The 17,942-nt window shown below is 46.0% G+C and overlaps 5 protein-coding genes across 5 annotated transcripts; 2 read left to right on the top strand and 3 right to left on the bottom strand.

The window, feature by feature from the left end:
* Positions 1-923: 923 nt before the first annotated feature.
* Positions 924-2,586, bottom strand: N7533_008327 (uncharacterized protein; the record flags this gene model as incomplete). The annotated part of the gene is made up of 7 exons (XM_057104977.1): positions 924-1,331; positions 1,384-1,441; positions 1,512-1,779; positions 1,836-1,962; positions 2,021-2,126; positions 2,176-2,320; positions 2,379-2,586. 7 exons carry the CDS (start codon positions 2,584-2,586, stop codon positions 924-926), a joined length of 1,320 nt encoding a protein of 439 aa, XP_056959934.1.
* A 1,924-nt stretch (positions 2,587-4,510) lies between these two features.
* N7533_008326 (uncharacterized protein) lies at positions 4,511-6,166 on the bottom strand (the record flags this gene model as incomplete). Its single annotated transcript, XM_057104976.1, has 1 exon — positions 4,511-6,166. The coding sequence occupies one exon, from the start codon at positions 6,164-6,166 to the stop codon at positions 4,511-4,513; it is 1,656 nt and encodes a 551-aa protein (XP_056959933.1).
* Positions 6,167-6,960: 794 nt separating this feature from the next.
* On the bottom strand, positions 6,961-7,473 carry N7533_008325 (uncharacterized protein; the record flags this gene model as incomplete). The annotated part of the gene is made up of 1 exon (XM_057104975.1): positions 6,961-7,473. The coding sequence occupies one exon, from the start codon at positions 7,471-7,473 to the stop codon at positions 6,961-6,963; it is 513 nt and encodes a 170-aa protein (XP_056959932.1).
* A 1,693-nt stretch (positions 7,474-9,166) lies between these two features.
* Positions 9,167-11,997, top strand: N7533_008324 (uncharacterized protein; the record flags this gene model as incomplete). Its single annotated transcript, XM_057104974.1, has 5 exons — positions 9,167-9,212; positions 9,328-9,782; positions 9,841-10,572; positions 10,636-11,407; positions 11,456-11,997. The coding sequence occupies 5 exons, from the start codon at positions 9,167-9,169 to the stop codon at positions 11,995-11,997; spliced, it is 2,547 nt and encodes an 848-aa protein (XP_056959931.1).
* Positions 11,998-12,491: 494 nt separating this feature from the next.
* On the top strand, positions 12,492-16,345 carry N7533_008323 (uncharacterized protein; the record flags this gene model as incomplete). The annotated part of the gene is made up of 3 exons (XM_057104973.1): positions 12,492-12,503; positions 12,558-13,961; positions 14,021-16,345. The coding sequence occupies 3 exons, from the start codon at positions 12,492-12,494 to the stop codon at positions 16,343-16,345; spliced, it is 3,741 nt and encodes a 1,246-aa protein (XP_056959930.1).
* Between the last annotated feature and the right edge of the window lie 1,597 nt (positions 16,346-17,942).

The raw sequence follows: 17,942 nt of genomic DNA, 5'->3' as shown, positions 1-17,942 counted from the left end.
TAAGTTACAACAGTTGAACGAATGAATTCCGACTTTCTGGATAAAATGAAGGGCGCCTAGAAACTTTTCTTCTCGATGAAATTAATATTTACGAAAATTCTCGCCGTTGCGCGAGCGTCAAAAGCAGTCAGTGCAGCCGGTGCCAAAACAGTATAAATTATATTGGAACTTAGAGAAGCAAAAAAGTTTTCCGTAATTGGGCAAGGGATCGCTTTCGGCAGTGCGGCTGGAAAATCTGTCGCTTTCTTCTGGACAAAGTTAAATTGCACTCAAGCTGCCCATTAGATGACATGTATACCAAGGCTCCATCCGCATAGGCATAACGAGATTTTTCCCAGATCGTACATAATGGATTTGATTCTCTGACGAAAAGTCCAGACTCCTCAAAAGCATGAAATGACAGTCGATTCGATGAATCGGGAAAGAATGCATTTTGGATTGTTGGTGGGGAACCTGGGCCAAGCGAGAACAGCCAGCAGGCCCGTGCCCACGGCTTGAAGGGAATACCCTCTGTAATAGAGGGCGCGACAATTTCCGATAGGTTCCAATTAATATAGTCATTTTCGTCTAATTTCCTCTCAAGCAACATTAGTTTCCCATCACGGTTCTGGAAGCCAATGGCTAAGTTATGGTGCTCAGATCTCCAACCAATTGGTCCTGTGTAGCTCCACCAATTTGTTATTGTCAGAGATGTTCCTGGTAATATATTTAGATCTTTCCCATGATCCATGCATACAACTTGTTGCTGTGGACCAACGAGACACAGGTCGCCGTCAGGGTCTTCGAAACAAAGATAACCTTCGGGCTCTGTCGAAACAGCGAGATTTGAGTGGGGCGCGACCTGGAGTTGGAGGTCAACCAAAGTCCCATGATCCCAGGCGCCGGTGCTGGCATCCAACATTTGATTAGCCAAGAGTCCGTCCTCAGTCACATATATGATTGTTAATGGTGAAAAAGAGTCCTCTGCCAAGCAAGAGGAGAGGAGTGTTATGACGTGCACGGACAATCGCGTCAACGAATAGAATATCATCCCGCTGGTCATCATCAGCCATATCAATATATCCGTATTTGATGTATCCCCCTTGATCCTGAAAGACAACGAAAAACTTGTCTTCAGATACAACATAGTCATATTGGTCAATGCCTCGGTGAATTCGAGTTTCCATTGCGGTGATCGCCAACGATGAAAGGCCGATACGGGAATCCTCAGGCAGGACCAGGAGCGGCAAACTCTGTATCTCTGGCCTTAGTAACTGGGTAAACCGTTCTGGAACCCATTCAAAGCCGTTGAATTTCCCCAATACTACTGGGAGTGGTACGAGAAGTTTTTTCTGCTCAAGACTTGTTAGTATCTCTGCTTCGCTGAAACTGCTCCCCACATACATCAATGATTTTCCATCTGGATTTATCTTCTTTCATCGAAAGCAGCCATGCTTCAGGGCTAGATTGATCAACAAAATGAGTCAAGATCCACTCTAACATGACTCTATTTAATTTATAGGTGAACTTACTGCCCGTGTAGAGATGGATCGCCCCCAATCCCGCACCAAAACATTTCTTCGGAAGTACGACTGATCTTCGAATAGTCCTTTTGAAGTATGGCGGTCTCCAAGCCCATTGAGCTCGCTTTGGAGAAGGAATCAATGGAGGAGAAAGCCGCCTTGGCAGCGATTTTTAGGGTGTTTTCTCTCTGGTCTAATGCGTCTCCTTCTAACTTGCTGACGTTCTCGCTATGAAAAAGAAGGCCACCAAAAGTGGCCTGCATTGCAAATCCGTCCCCTTGAAATGTCAAATTATAGCCAACAGACTCAGAAACAAGTTCAATTCTAGCTTACCGTAGTCCTCTAGAAAAGCCACAGCTCGTGTTCTGTCATCTGTGTGCTTAAGCTGCATAAGCCGAGCTTGGCAGTCCGGGGCGATCGCGAGGGACCGTTGGTCAAGATAAAGTATAAACTTGGGATGCTATGTAAGTTAGAATGTTAGCATCGATCCCTGAGAACTTGATATAGCCCACACGTACCCGGTGCGAGATTTGTAGGTTCTTGGTTCGTGATGACTTTTTATGTTGACGCACGGACACTTGACGAGCCTGAAAGTCCAACCTCATGTCCGTGGCGACGGTCTTCCTATGCCCTTTTAGAGACAGATTCGTCGATTGCGATTCATCAACATTACATCAGGACTTCGATCTCATGTTGGGAGATGCCAGTATCAAGAGCATGCTGTTGACTCTCACATTCAATCCTGACAACTTTGATCTCAGTTTTTTCGTCTTGAACATATTCGGGGCCTTGAAATGGGTCGTAGTCGAATTCAAAGGCTAGGAAATTGGATGGGCATTAGAAAGGCTCAGCTAACGCAACTTACAAGTTACATACCTGTATATTGAGCCATCTCTGGAACACCTGCCTTTCGCGAGACGACGATACCTTTCAAGCAGGAGGTGTTGTTCTTTAAAAGGTCGGTCCATTCTTCCTTGGTAGCTGGCACAGCACTGTGAATAGCCGCATCTCGATAGCTGGGAGGATGTAGTACCCCAGAGCGCTCTGTATGAGTGCCTGCGGCCTGGGAAATCATGTCAGCCATTATAGGGTCAAATCTCTGATTATAGCCATATGCATCGGATAAACTGAAGAATGAGACTGCGTGAGGCAATGGGACAGGACACGAGATAGCCAAGGGAGGTTATAGCCAAGCGCCCAACTTCTCATCCCTTGGCGAACCCCGCTTTGACTCACATGACCAATGCGAATTGTGTCGAACTTGCTTTCAACGGTGATTTATTTGAACTTACAATTCTAATAAGGTCTTCATTTGAGAAAAACAGCTGAGATATAGTAAGTGAAGGCCATATTTTGTCAAGGACTACACAAGCCAAGCCTGACTGGAGGAGTTTGATTCTTCACAGCCATTATTAGTATACGAATATCTTCGAACCAGAAAAGCGGGGCAAGCTGACAGAACACTTCACCGCACCATTACTATCTGTGCAATACATTACCGAACTTGACAGAAGAAAAATAAGTATCGATGAATGGAAATGTGAGTACCCCTATGAACTGAATATTCTAAAGGGGAGAAAAGACTAAATCGACTCAACACAGCAAATTCATCGTACCTTCGTCGTTCGCCGAGCACTTGATGGAATTCCGTTCGGGCGAGATATCTTTGCACATTCTGGATTGCTTCTCCTTACCCAGGATGGCAAATTTTTCCTACTTGAAAGACTAGTTGGCGATGTAGAAGTTGGTATGGCCCCTATCACGATGAATGATCTCCTTCGCCAGAGAAGTCTTTTGTGTTCTTCACGTTCTCGAGGCTTACCAAGCCTGTGTAGGCTTCAAAGAAATCGATGTTTTTGCTGATCAGACCCTTGAGAGCCACCAAATAGTCACCATGGAGGGTATGAAATGGACCAAACAGCTACGTGGGGAAGCTGTTAGTAGGGACTGCACGGTTGACGAAGCACGTGCCTTCTTGGAAGCTTATACTCGAGAGATCAGTTATGATCCACGCAAAGAAAATTGTCATTCTGCGCAGGAGCATCTCAGGGTATGGCTTGGTCAGTCTGTCTCTGAGGAACGACCGCTTACAAAACTTACGAGAAACCTCGCGTCCTGGGTTCCAACTTCTATTGCTAAGAGTACATTGCCGAATTGAGAGATTTAGTGGGACCCGATATGTTTTTTTTTTGGCTTCAAGAATTTGAGAAATGCTGGAGAACTCGAGAAACACCATTTGCCTCATTATAGCTTGTAGTAGATCTAGACGTCTTTTGTAACAACTCAGACACAGACAAGTCAGTGTATTTTCTAACCGAACCTAGAGATATAAGAGCCCGATAGTTTGCTGGACCTGATGCGATTACTTCCCCCATTGTAATAGAGCCAAACCACCATTGTCTAGATCTATCGCGCGCAGTGATATAACCACTTCTTTTCATCCTATTCAATCAAGTAGTGAATACAGGCCGGCGGGTCCTCATAGTGTATGTCAAATCTAGCTGATATGGTATTACTAGTAAATATGATATCGAATGATATCAACGGAATGATCAAAATTGATAATTACATGTTGGGCAGCTTCGTAGGGACCTACTATCGGCTTCTATGGAATTCTACAGAATACTCATATAGAGTTGTGTAATGTTACAAATGATACCGTACCGTATCAACGGATTTGCCTGCATCCTGCGGCAAGTCGAATAATCGATTCCGCGCTAAAGCATTGGCGGTGGGGCCAAAAAGACATTGTTAGTGTCCAGTGGTCAAGGCGATTTCGAGAATGACTGTATGGCCTCTATTCCCCCCGAGCAGTTATTATAATTAGTGGTTGCCTTTACACTTACAAATTGGGTAAGTTCGGCTACCCTTGTCCTGATCCTACGAGCAATTACTACTATTAAACATGTTGCTCTTGCGGGAGGGCCTGCTGTCATCTGTCCGCGCCTCTAATGTTCAGTGTATCTACCTATTCCAAGAGGATAGCAGCAGGAGATGTTCCGAACCCACTACGACAGGGCTTTCGCTATGTCGTATAACGGATCCAACACCTCCTGAATGAAGTCCACATCCTTCACTATTGGGTCTGCCTTCACATCAAGGCACCACGCTACCACTTTCTGATATCTGGCGCCAACCCTCGCCTCTAAGCCCATACATTCTTCTATTAACCCCTCTCGCCAGGTTAGGGGATCACTAGACCATTTCGCAGTGATTATCTTCATGGGTTCCCAGCGACCTATCTGGAGTAACACGACGCCGAGGCTATAGATATCATAGTTTTTGACATATCTTTCGCTCTTGGCCCCAAGGAGCCTATCTGGGTGTTGGAAAACCTCAAAGCTCCATGTGCTCCCAGTCGAGACTAGTGGTCTATTCTCACCCAGCCCAGCGCCCTCTAACTTAGTGGCCATGTCACTGGTGCGGATAATATCGAACCCCATTAGGTAAGGGTCCCCGATCGAGAACGGGAACGTGATTTTGCAGTACCTCTCGGCCTTCTCGAGGATAGCGACGCTTAGAGACGTGATATTTTTGTGCACGAAGCCTGCGGCATGGAGGAAGAATACTGCCTCGGCAAGCTTATATGCAACTTTTAGCCGCTGGTCCAGCGGCGCATAGACACGAGGGAATGGCGACCTGTCTAACAGTGTTTCTAGAGCGTTCATGGAGCCGACACGATAGGGCGCAGTTTGAGCGAAGACAAACCGCCGGCCAGGAAAGTCATACATGTAATGGGCAATCTGGAGCAGGCCGATATTCACAGCTGGATTCAGACAGTTGAGAGCCGCGGCGAGCTGGCCCAGGCCGGACACTAGCTGATGAAACTCAGCAGTGTCCGGCTTGGTGTCGGGTGGGAAGTTCCTGGTTGCTAGGATGAACTGCTTATTCCCAACATCTACTGGCTTGAGTGAGGTATAGTTGGCAATTGCCCGTGTGATTTCCTCTGGAGGATTGCTTTCGAGCATATTCTGAAGTTTCTCGTCCCTTGCTTCTTGGGAGAGGGCTAGGAAGTCCTGAAGTTGGATGTTGGCCTGGACAAAAGGCGAAGCAGGTGCATTGTCACGCTCCGAACCCGGTAAAACGTACTTGAACTCAGCGGGTAGGGCAAGCAGTTTAATGTCGAAACGAGTGGACCATTCGTAGAGCTCCGCCTCGAGTTCCTGGAGTTCGCTCCGCCGACTGATCCACAACATCTGATTGCGCCCCCGCTGGAGGAAACCCGACCCTTGGATCTTCGTCATACTTCCAGCCACCTTACCAGCCAACTTTCCTAGGTACCTTGCAGTGTTCTCAAGGAGCTCCTCATCATTGTCGGATAGTTCGTGACTTGGGTTATGGCGCCGCCTCTCCTCGAAATACTCGATGATTTTGTTCACCACGCGGAGGTCCCAGTTAAAGCGATGAAGGAGCGATTCGGCTTCGTCGGAGTAGGCGGAGCTGGTAGAGAGGAATTTGATTATAATGTCAAGGGCCGTGACAACCGTCCCGAATATGTCCATAATGACACCCAACTGCCATCCGATTTGGATGCGGGGGAGCCCTGGAGGTTGATATGATACTGTATGATAAGGAATTTGTGGGGAAAGAAAAAAGGGGATGGCGGTGAGCGTCGGCCAGGCCAGGTCGCCAGAATTGTCCCTGGGCCCTGCCAAGAAAACCATGTTGTAGTTTACAGTATCTATCGATGACTCATTAAATGATGAAATGCAATATAGTACGATATGCGGATGCGTTTAATTAGGTCTCGTTCATAGAGTAGCCACTTGGCGATAGGTTAGTTTCGGAGACGGACCAAGAAGCAATATGGTACTTGCAGGCGAAAGGAAAGCGTGTACAAACGACTTACGGTAATTTATCATGACTCATCGAGGCTACATAGTGTAATGGGGTCTTAGCCTGATAGGGAAAAGCGGGGCCCTATGAGATAAGAAGAAAGAGTAAAGAAGGTAAATCTGATTTCGAATATCACTGTAACTTAACATGGAGCAACTTTTCACAAGGCGAATTTTGGCACCTGACCCCGAAAGTCTTAAATAACTCTCGTAGTCATGTAGCCTATGGCGGACACGCCCAGTACTGTGAACAATGCCCCCACTACAAAACGGACGGCATGCGACGACCCATGATGAAAGCGAGGTCATTATTGCGCATTGTGTATTTGAAGAACCGCCAGTATGGAAATAAGCAAAGATGAATCCTAAGCTTCGGTAGTCGCACAAAGCACTCCTCGATAATGGGTCTTCCCAGCCTTCAGCTTCTTCAAACTCTTCATGATCCCATCAATTGACATTTCGTCCCGATCAATGATCAGACTGATGTCGTGCCTGGCTGCAAACTCCAACATGGACTTGTATGAGGTCAAGTTTGGTAAAGAAGTGATGATATGAAGACCTTTCATCAAGAAATCCAAGTAGGGGATGTCAAGTTTGGCTTCAGGCTCCAACAGTGCCAGGGGTTAAATAGATCCGCCCTTAGCCATAATTGGCATGAATTGCTTCCAGTCAGGCTGTTGGGACGCGGTGATCAATAGGTGGTTGATCTTTCGCGGAACGCTCAACTCGAATTTGCCCTTGGTCACCACGAAGTGCGAGGCACCCAGCTGGATTGCCTGCTCCCTCTTTGACTCCGTTGTACTGAAAACAACAACTTCACAGCCCATTGCCTTAGCAAACTGAATGGCCAGATGCCCCAGTCCACCAATGCCAATGATACCTACTGTATCATTCGGCTTGACAACTCCGTGGAGCGTCAAAGCGGCACAGACAGTGATTCCGCCGCACATAAGTGGAGCAGCAGCATCAGACGGGAGCTTCTCAGGGATAGGAAACACAAAGGCTTCAGATCTGATCGCGCCGGTAGCAAAGCTGCCAGAATCTGTGCAGTCGAAACCATAAATTTTGGCTGTACATGTACAGTACAAATAATATCGCTGTTGAGGCGAAGGGTCAGGGTAAATGAAATCATCCATCCATCCATCCAGCTGTACAAATAGTCTTTATGGTGTCCCTTGCCTTGAATGCAGTGGTGGTGGAGCCGGTGTAAGTATTCTCATTTCAATTCTGAGAGCCCTGATTGCTTGAATATAGTAGTAAGTACGATTTTGGTTACCCTCTATACCGTGAGAGACAAGTTTCACTAACCGGGGTACTCCAGATAAACTCCGAATATATACAGAGCCGCTCGAAATCAGTTTCACCTCTTTATTTCCTTTGACTCTTCTTCAAACTCTACTCTGAAACACGCCAGTCTATTTTGATTGAGCATATCGTAATATTGTGAAACATAATTTCACTTACGGTCACATGATTTATTTTCTTGTATTCGACTTGAAATAAAATACATTACATTAATGTCCCGACGTCTCTGATATATTGACAGGAAAATTGTCTGCCCAAGGGAAATCAGCAAGAGCAAAATAGGTAAGAGCTAGGTGGCCACAAGTCGTTAGGGAAAGAGACAGGAATACAACGTAATGTCTTCCTGACTACCCTCTGTGGATACATCAGGACTAGGGGATTGAGAAGACTGGTTCCTTAGTTAGCTTGATCAATCACGTGATTGCGGGGTTTACCGACCACTTCGCTACGAACGGGTGGCCTTGTTCAAATACAATCATGGCATCTACGATTTCATTTGGCGCATCAAACTCTGGCTTACAAGCTGGGATCATCCATGGCAATGTCACCACATTCTGTAAGTTGCGGCTTAACTCTAATGGGATCGTTACTCATGGGTAGACTGCGGCACGGTTTTGGGTTTGGTCTTCAAATGCTAACCAAACCCAAATCGATTTGGTCTGCGGCTTTCATATCTTTACCAAACCCAAATCGATTCGGTTTGCGGTTCTAAGATCTTTACCAAAACCTAACCGCAAATTTTACGGTTAACCAAAACCGCAATGCGGTTACCTTGCGGTTAACCGCACTAGCATAAAAGATGAAGATCTTACCTATCTAAGCCACCCCACCGTTTTTATACACCTGATAACTAAGCTCAAATAATGCATTCTTACATATGGTTTCGTTATTACTACTGTAATCATTTATTTTTCTTACTTTCTGTTGGAAATAATTTGAAATAGAGCGGTATTCTAAAAGATAAAATATTAGTCTACAAAAAATTCAAGTTCGAAGTTGGATTTTGGATATTGTTGGCGAGATTTACTGTGTGTTGTGATTAGTTTTTGTAATCGAGTATAGTTATCGCAGAAATATATATTTGACTTAGAGAGATTATGCTGCATCTTTAGGTCAGTAGAACATGAAAAGCCTAACTTGACTAATTTTTAAGTATTCTGAATTTTGATCATATGTTGTAAAAGAGCTAGTTTTTTTTACCTATCCCTAATAATTTTTAATCTAGTATTACAATATAAAAGTGTTAAAAAAGTGTGTCCTAAAAGTGCAAAGTTGCAGTGATAAATGGTTATCTTGCGGTCGTGCTGCGGTTACCTTGTGGTTATCCTGTGGTTTTTGCGGTTTTCAGGGGTATTTTGCGGTTATCTTGCGGTTATCTTGCGGTTTTTGCGGTTTTCGGTAATCTTAGTGCGGTTATTGTGAGGGGTCTTTGCGGTTAACCGCAGGATAACCGCATTAGTAGCTCTAATATCCAATTAGAGTATATCTTTGACTCCACTCTATAATTGCTTTTGCAACTCATCAATGTCCTCGGTCGCGTCTGGTGTTTGTGGTCCTCTCGTCGAATCTTGTAAGTTGTTTGTCTCTCATTTACACATATTGGCTCTTAAGACCATAGCCAAAGATGGCCTATACTTCATCAGTCTTCACCGATCAGCATTCTGATACTGACTTTCTCCTACCAGATGACCTACCATCACTCAATACATATTGTCGTACTGCCACCGAGTCAATTACACCATCCATTTGCTCTCAACAACTGCAATTACCGCGAGCGCCCTTATTCCTTACACGTACTGGGCCACATCTTCAGCGATTTTGGATCCTTGTAGAAATGGACCCCGCAACAGGCCAAACTCGGAAGGATTTCACTGAGTGGTGGCTTCAAACAGAGTATGGCACAAGAAAAGACATCGAGACCACCATTCATTGGGACCACAAAAAGAGAGCTTCAGTCTGGGATCACTTTGAGCAAGTAGCTCATGAACGGACAGGAGAGCCTAAAGTTATGTGTAAGCGTTGCCTTACTACACTTACTCATCCAAATATTCGGCGTGGAGGAACATCACCAATGAACACACATCTGAAAGGGAATACCTGTCATCCAAAGCATGGGATTGGCAAGTTACTTGCGAAGCAGGTAAGTATATATACTCTCTTTAAGATACTGCTTTTAGCTAATAACTTATAATTTGTAGTCACAAACTTCAAGAGCAACTTTAACTACTTTCTCTGAAGAAGCGCTTGCCCAGAAAGTCCTTTCTCTTATCCTCGTCGCACGGCTCCCATTCCGTATCCTTGATCGTCCAGAATTCCAGGAATTAGCTGATCTAATTGCTGTTGCTCCCTCACGGGTCAAACTACCCTCGCCCCGGACGATTAGCCGACAACTACACTCGAATATCCAACAAGGACAACAGAGTATAATAGATATGCTCCCAGAGGATAGTAGACTATCTCTATCACTTGATTGCTGGACATCACCTTTCCAGCAGGGCTTTATGGCTATTACTGGTTATTTTCTGGATAACGATTGGGAGTATCGAGAGGCTCTACTTGGCTTTGAACCCTTACAAGGCTCACATACTGGGAGTAACCTAAGCTCAGTAGTTATTGGTATTCTCGAAAAGTATAAAATTGCCGATCGGGTTCTGTCAGTAACAACTGATAATGCTACCAATAACAATACAATGATGCTCAGTATTCAGGATGAGCTCAAAAGTCAGGGTGTTGGAAGTGACGGGCTTGGTAATGGTATATTTCGTGTTCCATGCCTGGCCCATGTGATCCAACTGAGTCTGAATCAACTTCTCGGAAAAATAAAAGCAATGCCATCCAATAATGAGGCAGAGGATGGATGGTCAGATGACCGTGAGCGCCAGGCGCGTTCTCAGCAATCAAAGAGAGAGATTATCCAGACATTGAACAAGGTATGTGATGATTCAGCAAAAAGAGAGAGAGAGAGGATAACAGCTAATAATAGTTATCTGTAGATCCGAAATCTTGCTATCTTTATTAATGCAAGTCCTCAGCGCCGAGCTGCATTTCTTGTAATCCAGTCCCAGGAGCCTCGACTGCTTCCTCTTCAAGATGTACGGACTCGATGGAATTCTACATTTCTGATGCTCGGCCGAGCCAAGCGACTACAGAAGAGCTTTCAAGAATACTGTACAGCACACGGCTATCTCCATTTTCAGCTTGACAAAGAAGAATGGCGTCAGATCGACTACTTACTGTGTATCACTGAGCCATTCTTCAAGTTCACAACTGCTCTCTCAAAAACAAAAGACACCACAATCCATCTTATCTTTGGTGTTTACAATAAGCTTTTCAATCACCTGGAGAACTCCGAGAACCAGCTTCGCCGAAAGAGACTCCCATGGAAGAAATCAATGCTGAGGGCATTGCAGGCGGCAAGGGAAAAGCTTTCTGAGTATTATCAAGCAACTGATAAGGAGTTTTATGGGGATCTTTATGGTATTGCTACCATTCTTGCCCCATCAAAGAAACTTCGATTCTTTACCTCAAAAGATTGGCAAGGGGATATTGATTTTGGTGCAAGATATCGTGGGCGTCTTGAAAAAGAGTTCTGGCGATACAAACGGCGATTTTCAGATCAGGCTGAAGAATCATCCTCTAATGTCCAGCAGAACTCCAGTGATATTAATGAGATTGAGATGCTGTGTGACTCACAGACTTCATTTTATGCAGCAGAAGTACCAGCAGAGGAGGATGATGATGAACTGGCTCGATATCTTGCAAAAGGTAAGTCTAATTGCCTGTCTGCCTATCTCAGATACTAATTTTATCTAGGCCTTATTTCACAACAGCCCCGTTTATTCTGGAAGGAGCATCAAAAAGAGTTCCCAGTGCTGGCTGCTCTAGCCCGGGATATTCTTTCAATTCCTGCGAGTGGCGCAGGTGTTGAGCGTCTTTTTAACTGTGCTCGAGATATTTGTCACTACAGACGGGGCCGCCTTAACGCTGATACTATCAAGGAGTTGATGCTGCAATCGTGTGCTGTAAAATTCGAGGTTGAACAGAGAGAGATTGACTTTACAAAAGAGCTTGTACTAGCGGGTGAGGCAGCGATGATTGAACAAGACAGAGGATCAATAGCCCCTCTTCCAGCATTGGATCCAATTAGCGATATTGAAGAGAAGGAAGGAGAGAAGGAGGAGGAGGAGGAAGAGGAGGAAGATAGACAGGAGCCATCAGGAGAGACACAAAAACGAGCGCGTTCTGGAAGTACTAGCTCGCAGGAGGATCAAATGGAACACGAAGGCACACAGCGAGCGACGCGGATTCGCAAGAAGCCTAAAATGCCAGAGGGGTTCCAACTGGCGCCTTTGTAGCTTAAATACTGTCAGATTATATTTCTTGATTTGTTCTTCTATCCAGTTTCTTTGTTCTGTAGTCTCTGTATTCCGTATATCCTGGAGATGACTCTTCGCCTGAAAATTAGTCAGAGCTCTCATACATGACCAAAACAACAAAATTACCAAAAAAACTGCATAAAAATCTATCTGCCCAGCAGGTCACGAGGCTTAGCATGTTTGTATTGTTTACAAGACCGCGGTTAACCGCAAAACCGCAGCGGTTTTCATTTGAAGACCAAGACCGAACCGCAAAATTTTGCGGTCTTGGGATGAAGACCAAAACCGAACCGCAAAAATTTGCGGTTTTGATATGAAGACCAAAACCGCTGCGGTTTTGGTTAGGTTTTAGGTTAACCGCGGTCTTTGCGGTTAGTGCCGCAGTCTACTCATGGGTGTGACTTCCTCAGTACAATTAGAATCGTCATTGAACCAAGCGTGCCTACGGGATCTGCGAACGACTAGTCCTCACGATGACAAAGGGCGTATTCAGAAAACAAATGGAGGCTTGCTTAAAGACTCATATTGCTGGATTTTAGACAACGAGCAGTTCAAACAATGGCAAGACAACCAAAGCCAGCGTCTCCTCTGGATCAGGGGGGGATCCCGGCAAAGGCAAGACAATGCTTCTGTGCGGTATTATTGACGAATTGACCCAATCCATCGGGGTCAATGCGAATATATCCTTCTTTTTCTGCCAATCTACCGATGTGCGAATCAATAATGCCACGGCTGTCCTCCGTGGCTTGATTTATTCACTAGTTGAGAAGCGGCCATCTCTTCTCTCCCATGTACGGAGCCGCTACGATCAAGCGGGGAAGACACTGTTTGAGGATATAAATGCTTGGAATGCTCTCTCAAAAATCTTCACCGACATATTGAGAGATTCGACCTTACAGAATACTTATTTAGTGATCGATGCCCTCGACGAATGCGCAATAGACCTCCCTTTCCTTCTGGACTTGATTGTCCAAGAATCATGCACCCACTCGCACGTGAAGTGGATTGTTTCGAGCCGCAACTGGCCTGATATTGAAGAGCATCTAGATACTGCAACTCAAATAGCGCCAATCTCATTGGAGTTAAATGAGGTGTCTGTATCTGAGGCTGTGAAGAAGTTCATTCAGCACAAGGTTCAAAAATTGGTTACAGATAAAGGGTATAACGATAAAATTCGTGATATGGTCTACTATCACTTATTATCACACTCGCAAGGCACTTTTCTATGGGTGGCCCTGGTCTGTCAGGATCTTAACAGAACATCGCGGAGACATGTCCTCAAGAAGCTTAAGGATTTACCCCCTGGATTGAATGCTTTATACAGTCGAATGATTGATCAGGTTCGAAAGTCGGAAGATGCTGAGTTATGCAAGCAAATACTGGCTACCATGTCAATAGTGTATCGGCCTATTACTCTTGACGAATTGACCGCCCTGGTGAAAATACCTAATGATGTCTCTGGTGACCACAAAGATTTATTGGAGATTATCGCAATTTGTGGCTCGTTTCTGACTTTGCGTGAAGAGACCATTGTTTTCGTACACCAGTCTGCCAAGGAATTTCTACTTGAAAAGGCGCGAATCGAATTATTCCCAGGAGACAAGGAAGCCGCACATCTTGCAATTTTCGCGCGATCTCTGCAAACGATATTCAAGACACTTCGACGTAACATCCTTGGCGTTGCGAATCTTGGAACTTCGACTAAGGAATTCATACAGCTAAGTCCGAATCCTTTAGCGGCTGTAAAATACGCGTGTGAGTATTGGATTGATCACCTTCAGGAAGGTTGGTCTGGTAAAGTTAAGGATCACAGCCTTAATAATGGAGGATGCGTGGATCGTTTCCTGCGGCAAAATTACCTTCACTGGCTCGAAAGTCTTGGGATTTTGGGTAGCGTGCCACAAGGCATAAAGGCTATGCTGAAGCTGGAGGAGTTACTCCAGGTGAGTCATAATTTCAATTCGAAAAATATTCCGACATCTTACCCGGAACCTCTTTGTAGAAAAGAGGAAAGTCAGAGGCCCTGTTAGACCGAGTTCAAGATGCGTCCCGCTTCATTCGATACTACAGCCAAGGAATCGAAAGTAGCCCCCTTCAAGTATACAGCTCAGGGCTTATCTTTAGCCCAACTCGGTGTATCACGAGGACATGTTATCAGAAAGAGAAATCAGATTGGATTTTGAATAGCCCCGTGATAGGTGAGAGCTGGAGTCTATGTCTTCAAACACTCGAGGGACATAGTAGTTCGGTCACCTCGATTGCCTGGTCTCCAAATGGGAGCCGACTCACATCAGCGTCGGATGACAATACCGTCAAAATCTGGGAGCCGACTACAGGCCAGTGTACATTTACACTTGAAGGGCATGTTAGCCTAGTTATCTCAATTACCTGGTCTCCAGATGGAAGCCGAATCGCATCAGCGTCGCATGATAACACCGCCAGGATCTGGGACCCGGTTACCGGCCAGTGCATATCTATCCTCGAGGGGCATAGTGGCCTGGTCAGATCGATATTTTGGTCCCCAGAAGGAAGCCGAATCGCATCAGCATCGCATGATAACACCGCCTGGATCTGGGACCCGGTTACCGGCCAGTGCATATCTATCCTCGAGGGGCATGGTAGTTCGGTCACCTCGATTGCCTGGTCTCCAAATGGGAGCCGACTCACATCAGCGTCGGATGACAATACCGTCAAAATCTGGGATCCGACAACAGGCCAGTGTATATTTACATTTGAAGGGCATAGTAGCCTAGTTATCTCAATTCCTTGGTCTCCAGATGGAAGCCGACTCGCATTAGCGTCGCATGATAACACCGCCAGGATCTGGGATCCAGTTACCGGCCAGTGTATATCTATCCTCGAGGGGCATAGTCGTGTGGTTAGCTCGATTGTCTGGTCCCCAGAAGGAAGCCGACTCGCATCAGCGTCTTATGATAAAACCGTCAGGATCTGGGATTCAGCTACCGGCCAGTGCACGTCTACGCTCGAGGGACATAGTCGCTCGGTCAGCTTGATTGCCTGGTCCCCAGATGCAAATCGACTCGCATCAGTGTCGTATGATAACACTATCAGGATCTGGGATTCAGCTACCGGCCAGTGCATATATATCCTTGAGGGCCATAGTAGCTTGGTCAGCTCGATTGTCTGGTCCCCAGAAGGAAGCCGACTCGCATCAGCGTCTTATGATAAAACCGTCAGGATCTGGGATTCGGCTTCCAGTCAGTACACATCCACCCTTCAGGAGTATAGCAGTCGGGTCATATCTATTGTTTGGTCCCCAGATGGAAGCCAACTCGCATCAGCGTCGGATGATAATATCGTCAGGACCTGGGATCCAGCCACCGGCCAGTGCACAATTACACTCAAGGGGCATAGTAGTTCGGTCACCTCGATTGTCTGGTCCCCAGAAGGAAGCCGACTCACATCAGCGTCGGGTGATAATACCGTCAAAATCTGGGATCCGACCACAGGCAAGTGCATATTTACACTCGAAGGGCATAGTAGCCTAGTTATCTCAACTACTTGGTCTCCAGATGGAAGCCGACTCGCATCAGCGTCGCATGATAACACCGCCAGGATCTGGGACCCGGCTACCGGCCAGTGTATATCTATCCTCCAGGGACATAGTAACTGGGTTATCTCGATTACCTGGTCTCCAGATAGAAGCCGACTGGCATCAGCGTCACATGATAATACCGCCAGGATCTGGGACCCGACTACCGGCCAGTGCATATCTATCCTCGAGGGCCATAGTAACTGGGTTATCTCGATTGCCTGGTCCCCGGATGGAAGCCGACTGGCATCAGCTTCGGGTGACAATACCGTCAAAATCTGGGACCCGACCACCGGCCAGTGCACGTCTACGCTCGAGGGACATAGTAGCTCGGTCACCTCGATTGCCTGGTCCCCAGATGGAAGCCGACACGCATCAGCGTCGGATGATAACACTGTCAGGATCTGGGATTCGGCTACCGGCCAGTGCACATTCACTTTTAATGTTTGTGCATTCAACTTTAATGATAATTTCCCCCGTCAATCCGTCCAGTTCAATAGAACAATGCCCAACCATCTTCACACAAACGTCGGCACATTCAATCTAGGATCTCCCGACCCTGTTGCGTCTAGCCCCTGTCATTTTACTTTACCAGGGAAATATGGATATGGCTTAGGCGATGGTGCTTCATGGATAACCTATAACGGATTTAACCTGTTGTGGCTGCCTGCGGAGTATCGACCGTCCAAACCCTCCTTATTTGCTATATCTGAAACAACGGTGGCGATTGGCTGCTCATCGGGTCGTGTCATATTCCTCGCACTCTCAGAGTGAAATATTTCTATCGTTTGAGGTTCATCCTATATTTCCTTGTTTTTCCTCTGTATCCTATCCTCACTAGCTACCGAGCCCCATTGAGTAGCATCCTCAGGAAGTAAACGTATTAATGCTGTGATCTCACTGGCAATGCAACGCGATTTGGAGTTCAAATCCTCTCAAATAATTCTCGACCCAAACATAATCAACCCGAGAGACTAAGCGCAAGATTTGCCATTCTGAGGTTGAATATAACCAGCTGTTGCTTAATGTGAGCACTGATCAACACCCGCAGTTTTCGGATCACAAAAGGTATCGCCATATTCCGAGGCCCTGCATTTGTTTGGTTCGTTTCAAGGAGTTTGTTCTAGACAACTCAAAGCCCATACAATAGAATACAATGACTATTTTTATCCATTTATTACAGTTGTACTGGAATACCGCCGAATACCGGGTCAGGGGTAGTCTAACCATATTAGGTATGATGCTATGCAAGGTAAAAGTTCAAGAAAGACATGAAGAAGAAAAAACAGTGAAGCTGATTTCGAGCGGCACTGTACTAGGTAGTGGCGCTAGTTACGGGACGTACTGTATTCGCTATATCTAAGGTACTCAAGTTGAATTACTGTTGATATCGTAGGAAGCGACCTCTGCCCGTTGCTTCACCCAAAGACCAATATCACGCACAAACCGTCGGGCAGCACCTAATTTTACGTCATGCTGGACGAAAAATTCAGGGTTCTGATCCTCATGAAGTTGCGACAGATCAAGGCAATATTCGAGAGTCACCTCACGTGCTCTTTTGATATTATCCCTAAAAGTCTGATTTTGCACTCGTGACAACTGCCACTCGGTATATTCATCCACAGCTAAATCAAGAAGTCCATGAATTACGACGGGCTCAGCATTGCTTGACCCAGCCGGTGCAGCTTCATCGGCACACGAGTGAGGCGTCGGTAATTGGGACGATCCAGTGGAAACGAAATTATTGATGATTGTCGGTGGACTCGATGATCCGGTTTTGGAGTTGTCTCGATCATTTTTCTGTTTTTCACGCCGCTGGTCCTCTTCAGCATATAACTGCTCGCGAAAACTATCGGGAACATCATCATGGTCCTCAAGGACTCCACCTTGCTCCACGAATTTTATCAAGGCCTTGAGATGGTGTGTTTTCAATCTGTGATGTCGTTTCCCCTCCGGATCTTGCCAGCAGTACTGCCCTTCATGGCGACATGGGGGGCCAGGGCATCGCATGATTCGATATATATCCCGCCAAACTGGATCGTGACCGGAGGTCTGCTCAGCATCCATCTGAATATCGCGATTAGAGAGCATCCTTTTAGTAGTCGATGACTTCCCTCTCTTGTCGGTACTAGAAGGAAGAGGTCCGCTGTCATCTATGTAATTAATGGATATCTGAAGCCGAATCTTCTTGCCAAGACGAAACAGATGAGCCCATGCTAGTAGCTGTTTCTCTACTACTTGCCAATCAACAGTCGTACCCTCAAATCGTTTGTCAATATCCCGTTGGGACTTTACCGACAACACCATATTAGTGTCATCCAGTCTCACCCGCCGGGTGCGGGCTACTTTCCGTCGTAAAATATCACTGGCC

Source organism: Penicillium manginii (assembly GCF_028828005.1).
Source record: "Penicillium manginii strain IBT 31320 chromosome Unknown utg000005l:1.0-5665137.0:1.0-5668048.0, whole genome shotgun sequence".
In the NCBI taxonomy this organism is placed as follows: domain Eukaryota; kingdom Fungi; phylum Ascomycota; class Eurotiomycetes; order Eurotiales; family Aspergillaceae; genus Penicillium; species Penicillium manginii.
Note: the sequence above shows the minus strand (reverse complement) of the source record. Positions and strands in the feature narration are given on the sequence as shown.